This window comes from Monodon monoceros, unplaced genomic scaffold (assembly GCF_005190385.1).
Source record: "Monodon monoceros isolate NGI ecotype Baffin Bay Population unplaced genomic scaffold, NGI_Narwhal_1 Super_Scaffold_2, whole genome shotgun sequence".
NCBI classification, from domain to species: domain Eukaryota; kingdom Metazoa; phylum Chordata; class Mammalia; order Artiodactyla; family Monodontidae; genus Monodon; species Monodon monoceros.
The window spans coordinates 16,005,810-16,031,811 of NW_021703776.1; the positions used below are offsets into that span (position 1 = coordinate 16,005,810).

At 39.9% G+C, this 26,002-nt stretch overlaps 1 protein-coding gene across 1 annotated transcript in view; it reads right to left on the minus strand.

Moving 5' to 3' along the window:
- Positions 1-514: 514 nt before the first annotated feature.
- The window catches only part of PRKAR2B (protein kinase cAMP-dependent type II regulatory subunit beta), a 109,927-nt gene continuing 84,439 nt past the window's right edge, over positions 515-26,002 (minus strand). The window contains exons 5-11 of the mRNA XM_029234370.1: positions 23,538-23,644; positions 19,932-20,085; positions 15,177-15,278; positions 13,709-13,783; positions 4,137-4,202; positions 3,870-4,008; positions 515-1,399 (exon numbers count right to left, since the gene is read on the minus strand). Of these exons, the coding sequence (XP_029090203.1) occupies positions 1,266-1,399; positions 3,870-4,008; positions 4,137-4,202; positions 13,709-13,783; positions 15,177-15,278; positions 19,932-20,085; positions 23,538-23,644 (777 nt within the window). The 3' untranslated portion in view covers positions 515-1,265. The remainder of the gene's footprint in view (positions 1,400-3,869; positions 4,009-4,136; positions 4,203-13,708; positions 13,784-15,176; positions 15,279-19,931; positions 20,086-23,537; positions 23,645-26,002) is intronic.

Sequence of the window (26,002 nt, forward strand, 5' to 3'; positions counted from 1 at the left end):
TTATATATGTTTTACTTATAAAAATTTATTTCTCCCACCTTGGAGGAAACCCCTGGGAGCAGATGTCTGAAAAGGATTGTATTATGTACATCTAGTGAAGAACACAGAGATATCTTAAGGGCATGTTGATAAGGACCCCAAATATTTTTGGTATAGGAGACTTTTTTTTTAGCATATATAATAAGATCTTAGGCTTTCAGAAGACAACACATAAGTTTAAAGAGCATTTAAAAATATTTGTGACAGGGATTCCCTGGTGGCGCAGTGGTTGAGAGTCTGCCTGCCGATGCAGGGGACACAGGTTCGTGCCCCGGTCTGGGAAGATCCCACATGCCGCGGAGCAGCTGGGCCCATGAGCCATGGCCGTTGAGCCTGCGCGTCCGGAGCCTGTGCTCCACAACAGGAGAGGCCACAACAGTGAGAGGCCCGCATACCGCAAAAAAAAAAAAACAGTTTGTGACATTAAATGTCAAACTCAAATTTTTAAAGATAACAAATACAGAGAACTGCAAAATGGAAAAAGGAAGCATAGATAGATGCTTTATGAGAAAAATAATGACCTTTCACCTAAAAAGAGTCTTCCCTATTGTTGTAATGATTAAACTGCCTGTCCTTAAAACCACTGGAATATGTAGGTTACTGACATTATGCCAAAGAAGTCAAAAGGTACTTTATTGCAAAAATAGAAAAGGTCTTAAAATTGCATATGATGTTTTATACCATTTCACCAACAGGCCAAGGCCAGTACATAACTTACCAAGCCAGAAAAACTCGAAAACAAACATTACTAAGTTGTACGTACTATATATAGTGAGTTGTAAAAAGAATGTGATGCCATGCTGTATAGCATGATTCACTGCCAAGTTCCCTCTTACATGGGCGTAGTCATAACATATCAATCTGAGTGAGTCAAAATGAACACACATTGCCTATGACAACATCCTTTAATTATCTTCTTAAACACAGATACTTTCAGTATATTATAATCATCTGAATAAACCTTTCAGTCAAATCATAATTTTGTGGAGTAGAAAGTCATTTTATCAGTATGTCGATATTGTTTTGATCTACTCTTTTAGAAAGTGATGTTAAAGCCTATTGACTATTGAATCACTACTCTGTTTACTGATACACTGTAAATGTAAAAAAAGGAAAAAACCTGAAATCACAGAAAATGCTTGGCATCTACACAAACACATTCTCAGTGGACTAACCACTACTGTGTAATTTTGTCACTATAGGTCTTCTTGCTCCATACTTTTGCTTCATGCAGTGGGTTCAACAATATCCATGTTTGTTCCAAACAGGGCAACTAACTGTTCTTCATAGGTAGCGATGTTCCTTTTCATAATTTCCATGCAAGGTCCCAAAAGCCTTTCAAATGCTTGCACATCCATGGCTAAGAAGAGGGGAGAATAAAAGAAAAATAACATTCTTCGCAAATCTGTAGAATTTCTAAGTCATTTATGGTATCTATTCCGCATATGTCAATGACGCAATGGCATTTTTAGATAAATATCAGATACAAGAAGAAGGCATAAAGATAAAAACATTCCACTTCGGAAAGGAAGCAGCCAGTGTCCCTTGGCAATATGATGTCCTATTGGTGGTTCCTGATCCAGGTTAAAAGAATGAGGGACTCTTATGTCAAGACCTTGGAATTTTAAAAATAAACTAGTTTTGATGTCACCACCTTAGTAATATGAACTCAAGGGCAGCAAGGGAGTGCTTTCTATCTCGTTTTCCCTTCTCAGGGTTTACGATGCTATGTTGTGAAGAATCCAAATGTTACCTTTTATGATTTTTATTCTTTTACACTACGGTCAATTCAAAATGGCAGCCAAAATAATGCTTTTAGCCACTGTGTAAGTATGTGCTCTATGTCGCTTAGCTTGCCTATCTCGAGCATTTTCTAAAACTGAATTTATAATATACACATGAAAATATGATCATACTATCATACAAATACAAATTAAAGTACTTTATTTTTTGCCTCTCAAATTTGCAGAAGTAAAAAAGGCAATGTTGACAATAGAGTGAACAAACATTGTTGTACTGCTGGTACATGTAAATAAGTACAAATAAAAGTGATCTGGCAATATTTACCAAAAACGATAAAAAGAAAACCCACTTCCAAAAAGCATTTCTCAGGAAAAGTCCTATATGTGGAAAAGCAGTCTCTGCATACACCCACACAAAAAAGCTCTCCCCGACCCCCCAAAATGGAGCCAAAACTCCCCAAATTATTTAACAGTGGGGAATGATTAAGTAATTCATAATGTGTATATTTACCTAATGTTACAGTCTGATGTAATAAATATGAGAAAATGCCTAAGCTATAACGGATGAAAAAAGCAGTTTACAAAACTGTTTTAAAACAGAAAACCCATACAAATAAAAAAGATGAGAAGGAATTATAATAGGACGTGGAAATTGCTGGGCGGTGGCGGTATTGGGTGACTCTTACTTTTTCCTGTATTTCCATCAGAAATACATCTACATGTGGAGCAACTCCTACAGAACCCCTACTGAACGCTGGCAGAAGACCTCAGACTTGCCGAAAGGCAAGTATTTCTGTATTTCTCAAATTTAATGTGAATATAATAATTTATTATAGAAAAAAATTAATGGGATTCCACTCACATCGCCTTTACTCCTACTGTCTAATACCTCTACTCAGGGAAATCACCTGTCAGCTTCTAATTGTCTTCTTTTTCATCCAAGTATAACCCCTGATTAATATTATATTATTTAAAACCTTTGAAAAAGTCAATTCTCTAAGAAAATTCTGAGGATATTTGCAAATCTTAAGAACATCGAAGCTAAATTTATGCTACTGAACTGTGGATGAAGAGCACAGAGCGGCTAATTACTTCTGAATCATTTCCTTGAAGAAAACGTCACCTAGGGACTTCCCTGGTGGTTCAGTGGTAAAGAATCCGCCTTACAATGCAGGGAATGCAGGTTCCATCCCTGGTCAGGGACCTAAGATCCCACAAGCCACGGGGCAACTAAGCCCGCACGCCACAGCTACCGAGCTCACGCGCCTCAACTAGAGCCCCCGTGCTGCAAACTACAGAGCCCACACGCTCTGGAACCCATGCGCCACAACTAGAGAGACGCCCGCGCGTCACAACGAAAGATCCCGCATGCCGCAATGAAGAACCCATGCACCACAACTAAGACCCGACACAGCCAAAAACAAATAAAAATAAATAAATAATAAAAATAAATCTTTTAAAAAAGAGAGAAAATGTCACCTATACTGATAGCTCCTGAACTATATTTTTCATTATTAAACTAAGTTATGTCTCATATATAAAACCTCAGCTATATATAGATGTCTTCCAGCTGAAGATGGCATTTCTGCTGAGCTGCTGTGTGGTACACAGAAGTAATAAACAGCTGAACGAGATTTTATTGTGCTCCGACAAGCCTGAACCTTTGATTCCTAGTACAAGACGAGTAAGTATTCTTACAGACATTCCAGCTTGCCCTTCAAAGCTTAGTGCACCTTATAAAAATGCTGTTTGAGCCTTCCTTTTTTGAGGAACACAGTGTATGTTGTTTATTTAAAAAATTCGATATAAAACTTGGTACTCAGGGTTCTTATTTTAACGACATACTAAAATGTTATTTCGTGCCTATAAAAAAGAACACAAAATTATAAGTGTGTGAAAAATTTTAAAGGAAAAATGTTGGCTTCTACAAATCGACTTTATAATGCAATGAATCCTAACCTTGTTGTATTTTGTGGGGACCATAAAACTTGTGAACCCAGTAAGATAATCTGTACAACATGAATACGTACAATGCAGACAGAATGATTTCAACCAGGGTAAGCATGCCCAGGGCTGCGTGAGTCCTACCTAAACATTTGACGGTCCCGATGGCGTGTGCGGAAGCAGCTCGGGGCTTGTTAGTTACCAGAGCAAGTTCTCCAAAGTACTGTCCCCGAGAGCACCGAGCGATTTCGACTGCACCGTTCTCCTCCGCCTCTGACTTACCCTGACAAGGTGATGGAAAGTATTAACTTTGACTCAGCTCAAGAAAAGTAAAAGTTAACCTTAGTCTAAACATCAGAAGGAAAATCTATTATGTTTCTTGCTAATATTTCATGGATTTTTAGGACTTACCTTCCTTTTCATGGTGATTTTCACTTCTCCAGATTCTACAATGAAAAAAGAATCAGCCAAGTCTCCCTATCAGAATAAAACAAAAACTGAGGGTGAAAATGCAAGTTTAGCTGACGGCAATCCCGGCGCCCGTCACACCCCTGAAATCAATCCCACCATGATTTGCCTGAAAGGTGAAACCCCACAGGAGCAGGCTATGTCCCCTTCTAAGTTGAGACGTTAAGATCGACAATTACATTGTAACAACTTCGTTTGTAAAAAATTATCTGAAATGATATACTATCTAGCAAGGTATTTCTGCTAAAACTAGCCAAGAAAATATGGCAAACAACACTGAGGTAAGAATTTTGCCTGAACTGCAGCCTGGATAAAGCACATAAATAGTTAGAAATGCTAGCACCGTTTCCCAGCAGCATTGCCTCTGTCAGCTGCTCCCATGCTAAAATGTGCCACTCTGTGTGTCCTAATCTACAAGCATCAGCATGGCGGCCCAAGATAACCCAGCGACTCCCAAATAGAAGGAAGCAAGCAGACTGCTTAGGGAGCAGTATGTGTGGGCCCAGATGTTTGTCCTGCATCTGGCTGCGGACCAAGCTCTAGATGCCAGTTTACTGACAAGCCACCTCAAGGCCCCAAAAAGATTTCTAAAAGGAAGTGTTGCCATTTCTAACTACACATAGCCATATTCTCGTTTTGGATTTTAAACAAACTGCCTTGACTTCCAAGGATGCCTTCTGAATTAAGTACAGTAGTATAATTACAGAAGATAGCAGATACTGACCTCCCTAAGCCTCTCAGAGTGATTCTGGAGAAACTGAGGTATTTCAAAACTCTTTAGTACAATTCAAGAAATACGGTATCAGATTATATCACAAGGAATGTTGAGTCTCGATTATACTATACTATGGTGCAGACCTGTATGTTTACAAATGCTTAAAAGACAACTAGTATCTAAAGATACCTTTAATAAATTCTAAGTATAGTATACATATCTCCTTTCCCTTACCTTTATATCAGGTTTTCATAAGAGCTTCATGTTAAATTTTCAAGTATCTTAAATCATAATAGGTCTATCGACAGCCATGTAATTTTGCTTTCAAAACGTGCTCAAATTGCATGTAAAACTAATGAATTAAGTCCTGTAGGTTGTGCCAATGTCACGTTCCTAGGTTTGATATTGTACTAGCGATGCAAGATGCACTGGGAGAAACTGGGTGAAGAGTCCGTGGGACCTTTTGCAGCTTCCTGTGAACCTGTAATTATTTCAAAGTAATCTGAAAAAAATCATTTCAAAAGTGCTCTATACTTTGCGGTTTTTCAATTTATATCGTAGACCCTCAGCCTTGTTCTCTAATTTGTCTCTATGTCGTCCCAATCTCTGACTGCGCTAATCTGTATGTATGTGGGAAGTGTGGGAGGATTGATTGATTTACTTGTTTATTTGCCTTCTAAAATAATTACTCTTGAGAGACCTTCAAGATGGCAGAGGAGTAAGACATGCAGATCACCTTCCTCCCCACAAATACATCAGAAATACATCTACATGTGGAACAACTCCTACAGAACCCCTACTGAACGCTGGCAGAAGACCTCAGACTTGCCCAAAGGCAAGAAACTCCCCCTGGTACCTGGGTAGGGCAAAAGAGAACAGAAAAAACAGAGACAAAAGAATAGGGACGGGACCTGCACCAGTGGGAGGGAGCTGTGAAGGAGGAAAGGTTTCCACACACTAAGAAGCCCCTTCACTAGCAGAGACGGGGGGTGGGTGGGGGGAAGCTTCGGAGCCGCGGAGGAGAGCACAGCAACAGGGGTGCGGAGGGTAAAGTGGAGAGATTCCCACACAGAGGATTGGTGCCGACCGGCACTCACCAGCCCGAGAGGCTTGTCTGCTCACCCGCCGGGGCTGGGAGCTGAGGCTCGGGCTTTGGTCAGACCCAGGGAGAGGACTGGGGTTGACGGTGAGAACACAGCCTTATTAAGGGGGCTAGTGCGCCACGGCTAGCCAGGAGGGAGTCCGGGGAAAAGTCTGGAGCTGCCGAAGAGGCAAGAGACCATTGTTTCAGGGCGTGTGAGGGGAAGGGATTCAGAGTACCGCCTGAACGAGCCCCAGACACGGGCACGAGCCGGGGCTAAAAACGTGGACCCCAGAGATGGGCATGAGACGCTAAGGCTGCTGCTGCAGCCACCAAGAAGCCTGTGTGCGAGCACAGGTCACTATCCACACCGCCCCTCCCAGAGCCTGTGCAGCCTGACACTGCCAGGGTCCCGGGATCCAGGGACAACTCCCCTGGGAGAACGCACGGGGCGCCTCAGGCTGGTGCAACATCACGCCAGCCTCTGCCGCCGCAGGCTCGCCCCGCACTCCGTGCCCCTCCCTCCCCGCGGCTTGAGTGAGCCAGAGCCACCGAATCAGCTGCTCCTTTAACCCCGTCCTGTCTGAGCGAAGAACAGACGCCCTCCGGCGACCTACACGCAGAGGAGGGGCCAAATCCAAAGCTGAACCCCAGGAGCTGTGCGAACAAAGAAGAGAAAGGGAAATCTCTCCCAGCAGCCTCAGAAGCAGCGGATTAAAGCTCCACAATCAACTTGATGTACCTGCATCTGTGGAATACATGAATAGACAACGAATCATCCCAAATTGAGGAGGTGGACTTTGGGAGCAACTGTAGACGTGGGGTTTGCTTTCTGCATCTAATTTGCTTCTGGTTTTACGTTTATCGCAGTTTAGTATTTAGAATTTATCATCATTGGTGGATTTGTTTATTGATTTGGTTGTGCTCCTTTTTTTTTTTTTTTTAATATATACCCTTTTTCTCCTTTTGTGAGCATGCATGTGTATGCTTCTTTGTGTGATTCTGTCTGTATAGCTTTGCTTTTACCCTTTCTCCTAGGGTTCTGGCTGTCCCTTTTTTTTTTTTTTTTTGGTATAGTTTTTATTTAGGGCTTGTTATCACTGGTAGATTTTTTTTTTGGTTTGGTTGCTCTCTTTCTTTCCCTTTTCTTTTCTTTATTACTTTTTAATTTTTTTATTCTTAATATTTGTTTTTACTTTTTACTTTAATAACTTTATTTTATTATTTTTTTTTTCTTTATCCCTTTCTTTATTTCTCCCTTTTCTTCTGAGCTGTGTGGCTGACAGGGTCTTAGTGCTCCGGCTGGGTGTCAGGCCTGTGCCTCTGAGATGGGAGAGCCGAGTTCAGGGCATTGGTCCATCATAGACCTCCCAGCTCCACGTAATATCAAATGGCAAAAGCTCTCCCAGAGATCTCCATCTCAACATTAAGACCCAGCTCCACTCAACAACCAGCAAGATACAGTACTGCACACCCTATGCCAAACAACGAGCAAGACAGGAAAACAACCCCACCCATTAGCAGAGAGGCTGCCTAAAATCATAATAAGGTCACAGACACCCCAAAACACACTACCGGGTGTGGTCCTGCCCACCAGAAAGACAAGATCCAGCCTCATCCACCAGAAGAAAGGGACCACTCCCCTCCACCAGGAAGACTACACAACCCACTGAACCAACCTTAGCCACTGGGAGCAGACACCAAAAACAACAGGAACTACGAACCTGCAGTCTGCGAAAAGGAGACCCCAAACACAGTAAGTTAAGCAAAATGAGAAGAAAGAGAAACACGCAGCAGATGAAGGAGCAAAGTAAAAACCCACCAGACCAAACAAATGAAGAGGAAATAGGCAATCTACCTGAAAAAGAACTCAGAGTAATGATAGTAAAGATGATCCAAAATCTTGGAAATAGAATGGAGAAAATATAAGAAACGTTTAGCAAGGACCTAGAAGAACTAAAGAGCAAACAAGCAATGATGAACAACACAATAAATGAAATTAAAAATTCTCTAGGAGGGATCAACAGCAGAATAACTGAGGCAGAAGAACGGATAAGTGACCTGAAAGATAAAATAGTGCAAATAACTACCGCAGAGCAGAATGGAGAAAAAAGAATGAAAAATATTGAGGACGGTCTCAGAGACGTCTGGGACAACATTAAATGCACCAACGTTCGAATTATAGGGGTCCCAGAAAAAGAAGAGAAAAACAAAGGGACTGAGAAAATATTAGAAGAGATTATACTTGAAAACTTCCCGAATATGGGAAAGGAAATAGTCAATCAAGTCCAGGAAGCACAGAGAGTCCCATACAGGATAAATCCAAGGATAAACACGCCAAGACACATATTAATCAAACTGCCAAAAATTAAATACAAAGAAAAAATATTAAAAGCAGCAAGGGAAAAACAACAAATAACATACAATGGGATCCCCGTAAGGTTAACAGCTGATCTTTCAGCACAAACTCTGCAAGCCAGAAGGGAGTGGCAGGACATATTTAAAGTGACGAAAGGGAAAAACCTACAACCAAGATTACCCTACCCAGCAAGGATCTCGTTCAGATTCGACAGAGAAATTAAAACCTGTGCAGACAAGCAAAAGCTGAGAGTTCAGCACCACCAAACAAGCTTTACAACAAATGCTAAAGGAACTCCTCTAGGCAGGAAACACAAGAGAAGGAAAAGACCTAAAATAACAAACCAAAAACAATTAAGAAAATGGTAACAGGAACATACATATCGATAACTACCTTAAATGTAAATGGATTAAATGCTCCAACCAAAAGACACAGACTGGCTGAATGCATAGAAAAACAAGACCTGTATATATGCTGTCTACAAGAGACCCACGTCAGACCTAGGGACACATACAGACTGAAAGTGAGGGGACGGAAAAGATATTCCATGAAAGTGTAAATCAAAAGAAAGCTGGACTAGCAATTCTCATATCAGACAAAATACTTTAAAGACTATTACAAGAGACAAAGAAGGACACTACATAATGATCAAGGGATCAATCCAAGAAGAAAATATAACAATTACAAATATTTATGCACCCAACATAGGAGCACCTCAATACCTAAGGCAAAAGCTAACAGTCATAAAAGGGGAAATCGACAGTAAAACAATCATAGTAGGGGACTTTAACACCCCACTTTCACCAATGAACAGATCATACAAAATGAAAGTAAATAAGGAAACACAAGCTTTAAATGACACATTAGACAAGATGGACTTAATTGACATTTATAGGACATTCCATCCAAAAACAACAGAATATACTTTCTATTCAAGTGCTTACGGAACATTCTCCAGGACAGATCATATCTTGGGTCACAGATCAATCCTTGGTAAATTTAAAAAAATTGAAACCGTATTAAAGTATCTTTCCCGACCACAATGCTATGAGACTAGAGATATCAATTACATGAAAAAAATCTGTAAAAAGTACAAACACATGGAGGCTAAACAATATACTACTTAATAACCGAGAGATCACTGAAGAAATCAAAGAGGAAATCAAAAAATACCTAGAAACAAATAACAATGAAAACACGATGACCCAAAACCTATCGGATGCAGCAAAAGCAGTTCTAAGAGGGAAGTTTATAGCAATACAATCCTACGTCAAGAAACAAGAAACATCTCAAATAAACAACCTAAACTTACACCTAAAGCAATTAGAGAAAGACGAACAAACCCCCCAAAGTTAGCAGAAGGAAAGACATCATAAAGATCAGATCAGAAGTAAATGTAAAAGAAATAAAGGAAACGATAGCAAAGATCAATAAAACTAGAAGCTGGTTCTTTGAGAAGATAAACAAAATTGATAAACCATTAGTCAGACTCATCTTTTAAAAAAAGGGAGAAGACTCAAATCAATAGAATTAGAAATCAAAAAGGAGAAGTAACAGCTGACACTGCAGAAATACAAAGGATCCCGAGAGGTTACTGCAAGCAACTATATGCCAATAAAATAGACAACCTGGAAGAAATGGACAAATTCTTAGAAATGCACAACCTTCCGAGACTGAATCAGGAAGAAATAGAAAATATAAACAGACCAATCAGAAGCACTGAAATTGAGACTGTGAATAAAAATCTTCCAACAAACAAAAGCCCAGGACCAGACGGCTTCACAGGCAAATTCTATCAAACATTTAGAGAAGAGCTAACACCTATCCTTCTCAAACTCTTCCAAAATATAGCAGAGGGAGGAACACTCCCAAACTCATTCTAAGAGGTCACCATCACCCTGATACCAAAACCAGACAAAGATGTCACAAAGGAAGAAAACTACAGGCCAATATCACTGATGAACATAGATGCAAAAATCCTCAACAAAATACTAGCAAACAGAATCCAACAGCACGTCAAAAAGATCACACACCATGATCAAGTGCAGCTTATCCCAGGAATGCAAGGATTCTTCAATATATGCAAATCAATCAATGTGATAAAACATATTAACAAACTGAAGGAGGAAAACCACATGATCATCTCAACAGATGCAGAAAAAGCTTTCGACAAAATTCAACACCCATTTATGATAAAAACCCTCCAGAAAGTGGCTTAGAGGGAACTTACCTCAACACAATAAAGGCCATATATGACAAACCCACAGCCAACATTGTTCTCAATGGTAAAAAACTGAAAGCATTTCCTCTAAGATCAGGAACAAGACAAGGTTGTCCACTCTCACCACTGTTATTCAACATAGTTTTGGAAGTTTTAGCCACCGCAATCAGAGAAGAAAAAGAAATAAAAGGAATCCAAATTGGAAAAGAAGAAGTAAAGCTGTCACTGTTTGCAGATGACATGATACTATACACAGAGAATCCTAAAGAGGCTACCAGAAAACTTCTAGAGCTAATCAATGAATCTGGTAAAGTAGCAGGATACAAAATTAATGCACAGAAATCTCTTGCATTCCTATACACAAATGATGAAAAATCTGAAAGAGAAATTAAGGAAACACTCCCATTTACCACTGCAGCAAAAAGAATAAAATACCTAGGAATAAACCTACCTAAGGAGACGAAAGACCTGTATGCAAAACACTATAAGACACTGATGAAAGAAATTAAAGATGATACAAACAGATGGAGAGATATACCATGTTCTTGGATTGGAAGAATCAACACTGTGAAAGTGACTATATTACCCAAAGCAATCTACAGATTCAACGCAATCCCTATCAAACTACCAATGGCATTTTTCACAAAACTAGAACAAAAAATTTCACAATTTGTATGGAAACACAAAAGACCCTGAATAGCCAAAGCAATCTTGAGAAAGAAAAACGCAGCTGGAGGAATCAGGCTCCCTGACTTCAGACTATACTACAAAGCTACAGTAATGAAGACAGTGTGGTCCTGGCACAAAAAACAAATATAGATCAGTGGAACAGGATAGAAAGCCCAGAGATAAACCCACACACATATGGTCACCTTATCTTTGATAAAGGAAGCAAGAATATACAATGGAGAAAAGACAGCCTCTTCAATAGGTGGTGCTGGGAAAACTGGACAGCTGCTACATGTATAAGAATGAAATTAGAACACTCCCTAACACCATACACAAAAATAAACTCAAAATGGATTAAGGACCTAAATGTAAGGCCAGACACTATAAAACTCTTAGAGGAAAACATAGGCAGAAGACCCTATGACATAAATCACAGCAAGATCCTTTTAGACCCACGTCCTAGAGAAATGGAAATAAAAACAAAAATAAACAAATGGGACCTAATGAAACTTAAAAGCTTTTGCACAGCAAAGGAAACCATAAACAAGAGGAAAAGACAACCCTCAGAATGGGAGAAAATAGGTGCAAATGAAGCAACTGACAAAGGATTGATCTCCAAAACTTACAAGCAGCTCATGCAGCTCAATATCAAAAAAAAACAAACAACCGAATCCAAAAACGGGCAGAAGACCTAAACAGATATTTATCCAAAGAAGATATACAGATTGCCAACAAAGTCTTGAAAGGATGCTCAGCATCACTCATCATTAGAGAAATGCAAATCAAAACTACAATGAGGTATCACCTCACACCAGTCAGAATGGCCATCATCAAAAAATGTAAAAACAATGCTAGAGAGGGTGTGGAAAAAAGGGAACCCTCTTGCACTGTTGGTGGGAATGTATATTGATACAGCCACTATGGAGAACAGTATGGAGGTTCTTTAAAAGACTAAAAATAGAACTACCATACGATCCCACTCCTGGGCATATACCTTGATAAAACCATAATTCAAAAAGAGTCATGTACCACAATGTTCACTGCAGCTCTATTTACAATAGCCAGCACATGGAAGCAACCTATGTGTCCATCGACAGATGAATGGATAAAGAAGATGTGGCACATATAGACAACGGAATATTACTCAGCCATAAAAGGAATGAAATTGAGTTATTTGTAGTGAGGTAGATGGACCTAAAGTCTGTCATACAGAGTGAAGTACATCAGAAAGAGAAAAACAAATACCGTATGCTAACACATGTATATGGCATCTAAAAAAAAAAGGTTCTGACGAACCTAGGGGCAGGACAGGAATAAAGAGGCAGACGTAGAGAATGGACTTGAGGACACAGGGAGGGGGAAGGGTAAGCTGGGACAAAGTGAGAGAGTGGCATGGACATATGTACACTACCAAACGTAAAACAGATAGCTAGTGGGAAGCAGCCGCATAGCACAGGGAGATGAGCTCGGTGCTTTGTGACCACCCAGAGGGGTGGGACAGGGAGGGTGGAAGGGAGACACAAGAGGGTGGAGATATGGGGATATATGTATAGCCGACTCACTTTGTAATAAAGCAGAAACTAACACACCATTATAAAGCAATTATACTCCAATAAAGATGTTAAAAAATAATAATAACAAAATAAAATAATTACTCTTTTCTCAGCCTCACACACCTTGAATCTTGTTTCACATATATCGAAAGAGACAATATTTCAGATAAAGATTATAATACAGGGTAATATTGTGATACAAAAATTACAGAATTTGTTAAAAATCTGTTTAAATCATGCAATCAATGCTTCAAAACTCTAACTAGGAAATAAGGTACTATCGTTGTTATGCTTTATCTATAAACTTTAACTGTCTTCATAAATCCTACTTCTTGGTAGGTCTGTTCTAACCAAGATACGTATGTATTGCTTCTGGTTCCAATGGGATCTTAGAAAAGCATTAGGGGTTAAAGAGCATGCTGGCCCCCTTAGTGCCTGTAGCGCCTGGAAGCCAGTACAGTACATGGTGCAGCGTGTTCCCTTCTTGGTTTATTTCATCAGGAAGCAGCCTCAGGAAGTTTTGCCAATGAACCGATTGTGCAAACTTCTACATCTTCCGATGCACCTTCTGGGTCCTTCTTAATAAATCTCATGGAGTGATTACCATTTGTTTTCCTCTTATAAATGACATTCTTTACACATGTGACCTTCATGTCAGGTACAAATATAAAATTATGCAGAAATCCATTTGATGATTTAATACATATTCATTAAGAGTTAGTTACAAAAATAAAAATACTCAAAATAGCTTGATGGCTGTAAATTAAACCATTTTTAACAGGTCATTTGATAGAATATTCATTTAACCCATCACTACATACTAATTACAGACACACATGAAAATTTTATCAAGACTTACAGTGTATAAGAGTCTTTTGGAAAATAACCCCAAACTGAATCCATAAAAAGTACTATACCTGAGCAATGATTTGTTCTCCATCGTTGTATACTTTGGTGCCTATCACATCTACCACTTTCAGGCGCTCAGAAACCTATAAAGGAAAAAAAGATAATACCCTTGATAATACTGTATTTGTATTTAATAATACAATTACACTTGTATTTGATAATATAAATGGGTTTGAACCGTGCAGGTCCACTTATATGCAGATTTTTTTCAATAAATATACAGTTGGCCCTCTGTATCCACAAATGTGGAACCCGGGGGCTAAGGAGGGACCAGTGTGAGGGACTTGAGCATCCGCAGATTTTGGTGTCCACCGGGGTGGTCCTGGAACCAATCCCCGTGGAAACACAGGGACAACTATATTAAACAGACTAATCAGGCAGGTAATCGTAACTATTTCAGGGGTTTAAAAATGGTAGCCTATAGGCCAAATAAATTGAGCCGTGTGTGGGTTCGCGTGTGCGCATGTGTGTGTTATATTAACTGCCAGCATTTTAAACAAGTTTTTCATAAAAACTTAAATTTCCAGCTTCTCTTGAAGAATCAGGGCATTCAGCAACACTCAGCCCTTATTTCCATGCAGCAAAAAATAAACTCTGGTGGACTAGCAGCTGTTTCTTTAGAGGGAGCACATGTTTTCAAGTTTACCATTTCTTCTTTTTATGTACCTAGCTCTGAAGGCATTTGAATTTCCAACCCCTGACCTATTTTTATTTAAAAAGATCTACTGCTGAAGAAGATCAGCTGCCCAATATGCATTCTGAAATGTGGCCCAAATTGCTTGCTACTCGGTGGATACTGACAAGCCAACAAAGAGACATGTTAGCAGACTGGTCCATCAACCCCAAGGATTCTGGCTGAGATGCTAGAAGGACGGCATTGCTTTCGCTAAGGTGGGGAAGAGAGGGAAGAAGGTGTGGGATGTGTTAGGTCTGAGATGTCTTTTAGACATCCCAGAAGAAATGTTAAATATGCAGTTAGATAAATGAGCCTAGTGTTCAAGGGCAGGGCCTTGCCTGGTGATGTCAATTTTAAGAAGCATCACCATAACAGACATTTAAAGCCAGGGGATTTGCCAAGTTCACCGTGTGAATAAGTGTAGCCTGAAAAAAGAGAGACCTTAGACTGTCAATTTTAAGAGGAAAGGAGGAAAGGAATAAAGAAGGAAAGGCCAGTGAGGACATTCTGTATTTAGATGACCTCTTCCTATAAAGGCCCTTGCCTATATTTATGTGATTAGTTTAAGTCTGCTTTTAGATAGAGACCACACATAAATCTGCTATAGATGCTCCTAGGGGTCTATTACTTGTAAACGACAAAACAAATGCAGTTACAGGCAGTAAAAAAAACACTGTAATCTTTTCAAATGAAAATATGGATAGATTATTATTCAAAGAAACCTTCTACAGAACTAAGTATTCCTAACAAAACAGAATCTTTTAAAGCAAAATAAAATAAAAGCACAAACATATACTTACTTCCAAAGATTTAAGGAATGGCAGTGACTCAATAAAGCTTTCATACATTTTTCTCTTTTTGGCATTATTTTTTACAATTATCCTCCTGAAGGTTACCCTGTCCTAAAGGCAGAATATCAAATACAAAGATAGTTAAAAGGTAGACTTTATGGAAAAAGAAAGTTTGAAGAAATGGTTTCATTTATTCCCTGTAAGGAACAAACAATAATTGAAGATTTTGAAATAGAAAATTAACATTACTATCCTTCTAATATGACTCATTTCAGATTTTTATTTCTTTAAGCAAAAATATAGAACCATATTCATGTTTTTTAAAGAAAGCAAGTTTACTTTTTATTCAGAACAGAGATCTGACCAACATGTAACTGGCGGGCTACACCCACTAGGTGGCGCTGTCGCACCATTTAAAAAATATACCAGCTCCTTGCTCGTTTTCCACCCCCAGCTTTTTGAGATACAATTGACCTACAGAATATTGTGGAAGTTTAAGGTACACAACATGTTGATTTGATATATATTGTTAAATGATTACCACAGTAGGGTTAGTTAACACCTCTATCACCTCACATAATTACCACTTCTTTTTTGTGGTGACAACGTTTAAGATGTACTCTCTTAGCAGCTTCCAAGTATGTAACACAATATTGTTAACCATAATCATCATTTGTACACTGGATCCTCAGAACTTATTCATTTTATAACTGCACCGCCCCCCATCCCAGGCCCTGGCAACCGCCATCCTACTCCGTTTCTATGAGTTCAAACTAGCACTGAGTTCTTTTGCTATAGATAACAGCCCTGGAGTGTTACAATTCGGTGGGACATGACTAGCATTGTTTTTGAGGTATAACTGGCATACGACATTATATTAGCTTCAGGCGTACAACATAATGATTCAACATCTGTACATATTGTGAAATGATCACCACAGTAAGTCTAGTTAACATCCGTCACCTCACATAGTTACAGAATTTTTTTTCTTATGATGAAAACTTTTAAGATATACTCACATAGCAACTTTCAAATATACGATACAGTATTATTAACTGTAGTCACCCTGCTGTACATTACATCCCCAGGATGTATTTATAACTGGAAGTTTGTACCTTTTGACTCCCTTCACCCATGACCAGGCAGCATTTTTATAAAAAAAACCAAAAAAACAGAATAGGAAACCTGAGTGTGCATCCCTTTTAGTAAAGTGTTGAGTTATATATTTATTTCAGTTATACACAAAGGCACACACACCCATGCACTGGTGGTGACATTTCCTAATGTGTTTCTTGTGGGTTGCGGTAAAAAATACATGAAAACCAGTATTAGAAAATGGTTTTAAATCATGAAAGTACAATGTAAAGAGATGCTGAAAAATTATTGACTCTAGGGTTTCTGTCACTTTTAAAAAGGTGCACAGAAGAACTACAACTTTCTTGAGTAGACTCTGATTCCAGTGTTTATCATACTCATCATTCTAAAATGTCCCTATGTTTATACTACTTAACCTCAAAGATACCACAATGAATTAAGGAACTAGAGAAAACTTTAAAGGTGCCGGCTCAAAAAATGGTTTTCCTACAAATTTTATATTTTAAAAATTCCTACAAAACGTTATTTTAGTTCTCAGTTAAGAGCCCCTAGAATTATGTTACTTCGGCATACACTGATAACTATACCATCTTAATATAAAATAAAATTAACTGGGCTATGTTCTTTAATTAATAAATTACTATGCCAACATATTAGGGCTGAATTTAAATGAACTGATACGATGGAGAAAAATACCAGTGAGGATGTAAGTCTCTAGGAAATTAAACATCCTGTTCTCCGATTAGGTTTACTACAATTTTATAAGGGCTGTAATTTGGACTTGTTGTACTCTTAATCATTTTTTTTAAAAAGAGAAAAAATTTCAAGATAATTAGTAAAAATATTGAAATAATTTCCATGTCTGGTTCTGCATCAGAATCAGCTGTTGTGTTTTTTTAAAAAAAGGTTTATTCTAACATCCCAGACTTTAATGACTCAAAATCTCTGCATATAGGACTCTATAATGATCTGTATTTCGTAAAAGCTCCCCGAGTGATTCAGATATATAATCAGGTCTGGGAACCAGATGCAACACCATTTTATGAACAGAGTTTACTGCAAAACAGAGAAGACTAGAAATAGGTTAGCAATTTAGAAATTAACCGTAATGAGCTACACATCTCAGGAAAAATTTTCTATTAGTGGCCCACCTCTTCACACCCACTGTGACATATAAATAAAATCCACAAAGTCCCATTTCAAATGTTTTCATCCTAGTCATTTCAATCAATCATTGCTCCTCTGAATCACCAGCATGGTCTTGTAGATCAGTTGATCCCCCAAGGCTAACAGTGACCTAGTCTTATTTACAAAGTTAAGACTATTCTACAAAGGACTTTTCTCTTGAGATTTGCTTATCTTTACACCTGCACTTATGTGGCAGAGCTCCAACCCGTTGGTCTTAAAAGCAAAATCTCTTTTCTACTCAGCTTTTGCTGAAAGGGGGCTAGTTAGGCGAGCTGCTAAGAAAGCAGGTTCGAAGTATTAATTGATTATGTTAATTATTATAATTTTTTAAAAACACCTGCTGCACTTATGCACAGCCCCAAGGTGATCATCACAAACTGCCCACTTTCATAAAGCTTGAAACATGTACAGATTAGTAAAAAAATCTCTGAAAATGCTTAATCCTACCTGAGAACGTAAGTATCACACGCACTGGGAAATGCTGGGCCTTTGTCCCTAGTTTAAGGTACCTTCCAGGGCTGAGAACTTTCAGTATTCAAAGGGCCAACCCGCTAAGTGTGTGACCTTGTTCCAAGGACCTGCAGGGAGAAGCCTTCCTTACCATGACAGTCTGACCCTGGCTGGCAACCCTATCAGGATGATTAAATTTTAAATGATACCTTCCTTAATGAAAGAGATAGAGACCCGAGGCTGTGAGGGCAGGCAAATGCTTCCTAGGGGCCAAGTCTGCTCGGGTTTGGAGTGTTTATTTTGCTGGCTTTGGGTATTCCAGTCTTTGATAACCCTTAAGACACTTCAGCTCCCTTCTACCTGAAACAATTCCAATTTTGCTTCCACCACTTAAAAAAGTGACTCATCACATTTTTAATAAGTAAACAGCAACTGCCTGGGTCTAATAAGAAGAAATGCACAATATGTCGTTTCTCTGATCAAGAGCTATTTTTATCAGTTGGATCCACGTCGGAGTCAAAGGCTGAGTGGTGACTGAATAATGTGTAACTTCTCTGAAGCTACAGTCCTTGGGAAGGAGATTGTTAGCAAACTTCCTGTTACTTCAACCTCGTCTCCTTCCACAAAAGGATTTGAGAGAAATAACCGAGTAAACGCATGTCAGAACTATAGGATGGCATGTTTTCAACAATTTTAAAACGAAATACAAGTATTGTCAACACTCCCTTTAAATCAGGGCTGTTTAAAGTGTGTTCTGGGCACCGGCAGCCACTGGTGTCTGCTGGGAGCTGGTGAGAAATGCAGAATCACAGGCCTCACCCCAGACCCGGTGAATGTGAATCTGCATTTTAGCTGGATTCCCAGGTGATCCCCAAGCACCAGATTAAACACAGTCCAGAATCAGCTTGACTTGGGTCAGCTACTCTGCATCCTATCCTAAGATCATCTATGAAAAGAATCTCCCTCCCCCCCAACCCCCATTTTTTTTTTTTTTTAATATTTATTTACTTGGCTGTGCCGGGTCTTAGTTGCGGCACATGGGATCTTCGTTGCAGCATGTGGGATCTTTAGTTGCGGCATGCGGGGGTCTTTAGTTGCAGCGTGCGAACTCTTAGTTGTGGCATGCAGCATCTGGTTCCCTGACCAGGGATTGAACCCGGGCCCTCTGCACTGGGAGCATGGAGTCTTGGCCGCTGGACTGCCAGGGAAGTCCCCCAAATGTCTTTAAGCCAACTTTTAAGTCTTGTAGAAACAGCACCATTAAGAAATTTTCTTTAAAAGCCCAGGTCTGAGAGTCCCAACCCTGAGAGTCTGATTAAGTTTGTCTGTGGTAGGGCCTAGGTAAGAGAATTTTCTTTTTTAACACCTCCAAGAAATTCTGATGTACATCCGCGTGAGAAGCACAGGCACCAAGTGTTTTTTCTCCACACAGCCGCTTGGCAATGCAAAGTTGTTACCAATCAATTTACACAGCACGGAGAGACTCAGTTTATAGCGGTTTCTCAAGCATGCATGAGAATCACCCAGTGGGGCTTGCTCAAATACAGACTGCTGGGTCCCATCGCCAGAGTTTCTGAGTCAACGGGCCTGAATCAGTAAGTGGGGCGTCAATTTGCATTTCTAGCAAGTTCCCAGGTGATAGAGATGCTACAGGTCAGGGGCCCACACTCTGGGAACCACAGATGATAATATTTACCACAGATAGCTATCTGAAAAAAGAGCACTGAAGCCTTCGTGTGGCTGGTTGGTTTTTAAGAGTGAGTAAAAGAGGAACATTTTGGATCTGAGTGTCTTTCCCACGGCCAGTAGGTTAAACTCCTGACTCAATTTGGGAAAAGAACATGAAGATTTAACTCAGCACAGTCCTAGTGTCCAATCGTTCAGCATCTAGTAGTTGCTTAATAAATTCCCTGATGACTGATGATGATCCCCAATAAATCTACCTATTAGAACTAAAATACTGTAGCCACCTGGCTTCTGTCATAGTGATTTTTACAAATGACATTCAGGTCAAATAAATACTTCACTCACCAAGCCCCACAGAGCACCGGGAGAGGTAGCGGTGATTGTAGCTGCTCTGGGCGTATTGTACATTAAGGCCAGTTCGCCAAAACTCCCACGATTGTCATAGTTGCCAACACACCTTCCAACACCATCACATTTCACATAGATATCAAATGTTCCTCTGTTGCACATGTGAAAAAGAAGACGTAAAAGTAATTCAAGTAAAATCTCATCACGATGAAACATGAGCCCTGGGAAATACAACCTCATTCTTTTTTTAAAAAAAAATCATTTATGGCTTAGTCTTATTGCTGGGACATCATAACACATTCACCCAGTTAAAATTTAAATGTCTAGAAGGGTGAATAGTGCCCTGGCCCAGCCATTCAGTTTCCTCCCAGATCCGCCACTGCCCCCAGCTTCTTGTACATCCTTGAAGAGGTCTTTACATCGGGGAGAAGCAGGAAGGAGCTGGCTGGGTGCACTGGGAGCCTTCCGCAGGCACGGTAAGGCAGCAGGGGTCCTCCCTGAGACGTAGGACACACCCAAGGGGGGCAGCTGAGGATGGGCTCTTAGTTTCCTTTCCCCTCTAATGACAACAAGGAATAAAAGGGCATCGATATGTGAAAAAGACACCACCAGTTCCGGACAAGCAGGAAGAAGAGAGCATCCACGGGACGAGGGTAAGGCCCATCCATGTGTCTGCTGTCTCATCGTCTGGGGCAAATGAGACTAAACAACAAATATTTAAGGTATTGAAATAAATGATAAAAATATAACTAAGACTGCAACCAAATGCAATATGCCAAGACAACCACCTGAAGGAATGTGTGTGAGTCTGCTGACTGCAGTGACCTCTGAGTGTAAGAATTGGGGAGGATTCTACGGACATTCACTGTGTAATTCAAGAGTTTTCGTTTCTAAAACGAGTATGTATTACTTTTGAGATCAGAAGAAAATAATTTTTAAAAAGAATATAGCTCTAACAATCTGGTCAGGTGCTGCTGTACAGTACTTACAGGGTCCTTTATAATCTACAGGAGGGGCCGGCAAGCTGAGGCCCAAGACTGGCTGCCTGCTTCTGTAAATCAAGTTTTATTGGAAAGACAAACACACTGGCGGTTTCTGCATTCTCTGTAGCTGACTTGTGCCATGACAGCAGAGTTGAGTAGCTGCAACACAGACCTCATGGCCCAGAAAGCCTGCAAAATTTACTCTCTGGCTCTTTATACCATCTGGCCCTTCATGTTAGACTGACCCCACAATCTAAAAGTGGTAGAAATGCAGGCTAAATATCTGATCCTGGTCTTTTTATAGTCTTTCTGTGCTTATCTTTTAATTGGGTTTCTTCTTCTAGGCAAGTAAAACAGTCACTGCGCTGCATATTATCCAGGCCCTATATTTCTGGAAACTGCATTCTTGTTGTGGAGGACTGGTTTTCCATGTACTGTATGTTATCAGAGAACACGGTTTCAAGGCTTGCTGAAACACCTGTGAGGGCAGACAGGAGAAATTCTTTGGCTTTATTTTGTTGGCTAAACTCTAGCAAAGACAAAACAGGGAGTGCTTTTAAGGTTAAGAAAGGATTATGAATAGTAAAGATACCACAAAAGCAAACACATAAGATATTAGAGACAAAAGATATTCATGAATAACTGGCTTTTAATATAATTCACAGCTAGAATGGCTGTTTCAGGGATACCCTCCAGAATTTGCTTCACGAATAGTAATTTTTCAAGTATAGATTAATTTTTCTATTTATACTCTTTACACATTTGCACGAAAACTGTTTTCTATGTTTTCTACTTTGAATAGGATAAAATACACAACAAACGTGTTGACGAGAAGTACAGTGAGCTACTAGTCCAGTTGAAATCATATCAGTCTAAAAATCTGCTAAAATACCGTGTGCTGCATTTTCATATAGATTTCTCCCCTGAGAACATGAAGCCCTGGGCAGGGCAGAGCCACGAAAAGAGCACACACAGTGGCCAAGAGACCCAGATGCTGGGTCTGCTCCACACTCATCATCTGGGTGACCTTCGCCGACTCACATCACTTCTGTGGGCCTGAAAACTGTCATCTGTCGAAAGGGTGACGAGGATCTAACTGAAAAGGGAAGGTGCTATATACAAACGTAAGGCGTTTTTATAGTCAAAATACCTACTAAAAGAAAATTATTCCTGTACTACCTTTGGGGTTCGCATAGACCCCTACAATTCAATACGGTTAAACAGCTGAGTGAATTTCTGAGGTGTTTCGTTGATGAAAGCTGTTAATGGTACAAGAATCATGACTTTAATTTACATGTGGGACAATTCTAAAATCAGAGAGTCTAGCCCCAGCCCTGGCTAGTGCAGCTCTCCCGGGTCACCACGGACTTAGGGGTGAGGGACTGAGGGACTCAGAGAGCATGTGCTACTGATGCATGAAAGGTACCACCCACAGAGCCCAGATCAGGGAACAAGTGCTAAGCAGACGGGGGCGGCGGGGGGATTTTCTGCGGAGCCTTTGAGTAGAACACAACTTGGCCCAGAGAAGCAAATGTAATCCGACAAATCAGGCTGGGAGATGATTTGTGTTCCATGCAAACAGGGCGGGCGTTGGTGGTGGTGGGGTGCTTGGGGAATCCAAACGTCTCATCAACACCTCATCACCATGTTACCGAAGTGCGGAAATGAAGACTCAGTCCAGGCTGCGCACCTTTTACATCTTAGGGTTGTTACCTAAGTATTGCTAAAAGCACACTGTTCTTTTTTTTTTATGTTATTTTAATTTTTTACAGCTGATTTTAATTTAATTTTATTTTTTGATACAGCAGGTTCTTATTAGTTATCTATTTTATACACATCAGAGTGTACATGTCAATCCCAATCTCCCAATTCATCCCCCCCAGCCACCCCGCTTTCCCTGCATGGTGTCCATACGTTTGTTCTCTACATCTGAAAAGCACACTGCTCTCGGATGAAGTCAAGCACAACTTAAACTTTCTGAAATTAGATTTTCAATATAAATGCAGGCCTTCTCACTTAAATAACTTCTCTACAGAGTTTTTAACAGACAAATATGATAATGCATAAACAATTTCTGGAAAGACATGCAAATTACTCACTCTGCTGATTAGATGATGCTAAAGCAGTAGGAAGAGAGACTAACTTTTCACCTTAGGCCCCTCTGAAATACCTGAATCTTTTAAACCATTAGCATGTTTTACTTCATTAAGTAATAACAGAAGAAACTTTTTAGAAAACATAATAACAGATTGAGTTATATGGATTCAATATCCCAGATGTTGTATTATGCTGCTATTCTCACAGTAACAGCCATCTCTAACTCTGTAACAGGCATCACTACCTCTCAATTAGAAGTTAACAAATGAGGAGGCTCCCAGTAAATGACAGATTTCTAGATTAACCAAAAGTCACCAGTCTTCCATACACTATGCCTCTTTCCATGATGTAGCACGGTTTCACTGCATGGGTTCACTGTAGGTGTGTAGGGCCAGTTACACAGGAATATGGGTAAAGAGGGAATAGCAATTGTCGTACATTAATCTGTCAGGCGTTATAATAGCCACTGAGATTTCCACAAAAGGTTCATTACCTTTCAGCAGTGAAGTTACACAAAACTTACCTATCGATTACATAAAAGTTGTCGCCATCATCACCTTGATCAATTACATGTTCCCCTTCTTTGACCAATTTTTCAAACATGGCATCTAATACTTGAGACATCTGCTCCTATTTTTCAAAAAAGAAAAGACAATCTTGGTTTATCTAGAACATGTTTAGCTTTATATTTAAAGAACCATAATTAGCTTATACTTCTGTGAACAAGCTCAAAGAAATGGAAATATCGTCACTGCCATTAAGTCTTGTCAAAAAAAAATACACAGAGGGCTTCCCCTGGGGCGCAGTGGTTGAGTCCGCCTGCCGATGCAGGGGACGCGGGTTCGTGCCCCAGTCCGGGAGGATCCCACATGCCGCAGAGCGGCTGGGCCCGTGAGCCGGCCACTGGGCCTGCACGTCCGGAGCCTGTGCTCTGCAACGGGAGAGGCCACAACCGTGAGAGGCCCGTGTACGGCAAAAAAAAAAAAAAAAAAAAAACCACAGAATAGTCCTCCTCACCACATACAAACCAGATGATTATATATTTACTCTCGTATTCAGTACCTGAATAAAAGTAATTATAATTAGCCTATTTCAGAATATTTGCAACTATCACTACTTTAATATGAAAAATTAACCACCAAGCCATCATATACCTTGTGAAATATAACCTTAGTAACTAATATGATCAAGTTAATAAAGAACTACTGCAAATGTCTTTTAAAGATACCTAAACTTTTAAAAAACTTCCCTATTTTAGTCATCACTGGAATTTATATAGAGATTACCTAAATATGTAGTGAATTTAAATCCTGACTCCAATCCTTCTTGGTTTAGCACTAAAAACAAAATAGAAACCAAACCAACAAAAGCAAAACCAAAAAAGATTGTAGCCAATATTCCACCACTATCTTTTGTCACTAAGGTTCTCTTCAAGAAGCAACCATATACCACCCTAGGACAGATTTACTAAAACTGAAGCCAGAAACATCAAACCTATCAGTCAGCAACTATTTAAAAATTTTTATTCTGCTAAAGTGTGCTTGTCAAGGCTTAAGGATAAACCTTACCTAGTGAGAATAAACTAGGAGGCAAAAGAAATCTTTCCTCAGAACAAATACAGGAACAATTCAAAAACCTCTGAATAGTTAAAAACAAATGGATATGGAGAAACAGTATGGTGCACAGTAACAGAAAAGTCAGAAGTCATAAGAAGGCTTCAAGTAACTCCCAGGCCAAAATCAATTAGTATTATAAACAAATTAAGGAGCTGAGGACAGATTAGAGGGTGAAAAAGATGCAAGTGGAAAACACAGGTTGAAGAAACAAAATATTCTGGATCAGAGCATGAACAGACCATGTGTGACTCTCTTCTTTTTGAGACGCCATTAACATTTCATAGAGACTGTCAAGGTACGACTCCACAACCATGAGAATGGGAAGGGGAAACTGGAGGAGAGATTTCTAGAGCAAAGGGAAGTTAAATAGGGGCAGAGAGAGCATGCAGCCCAGAGAAGGGCAGGTGGGCCTGCAGTGTGGAGGGACTGACCACCTATCAGAGCTCCAGAGGCTCCAGACTGGGAAACACCTGGTCCGGTCAGAACGGGACTGAGACACAGCTGAAACAGGTAGACCGATTCAAAATCCTCCACGATCAGTTGATACCTTCCTTCCAAATGCCTCAACCCTGAACACAGAACACCTGGCAACCAAATATTAACCCCAATTCTTCCCAGACAAAAGATCAGAGTCAGGTTCTTGGGAGAAGCTAAATAAATAAGAGAGAACTAGAACAGCTACTGTGAAGATTGGTGCCCTGGAACAAGGACCTTCACTTGCTGGGATGAGGGGTTCCCCCATGTTAACAGCTGGCCCTCTGTCACTCAACCAGCAGGACACTGGTGGACAGCCCTGCCATACTTATTCAGGGCTCCACATCAGCTTTCCGTGGCCCCTCTGGTAGCCTACAAGACTAAGATAAACAGCAGTATGACACCAAATGAGCTAGAAAATTCAAGAACAGTGATGAGCTTTCAGAAAGTTCTACTTTGTATACCCAGAGATGTTCAAGACAATGTTATATCCATGAGATGAAAAACAGGCTATTTAGAAAAAGAGCCAATCAGAGAAAAATGGGTAAGTTGAAAACTGAAAACATGATTACCACATTTTTTTCTGCCTTTTAAATATTTGATTTTTGAGAGCAGTTTTAGGTTCACAGCAAAATGGAGTGGAAAGCATACAGAGTTCCATAAACCCCCTGCCTCCACCCAGCCTCTCCCCTACTGTCAACATCCCCACCAGCAGGTACATTTATTACAAGTGATGAACCTACACTGCCATCATTATCACACAAAGTCCGCAGCTGACATCTGGGTTCACCCTTGGTGCGGTGCTGTACACTTGGTGCGTTTTGACAAATATGTAACATGTACCCCCCATTACAGAATTTTCTTGTAAAAGAACTAAGAAGGTAAATTAAAACTTCAA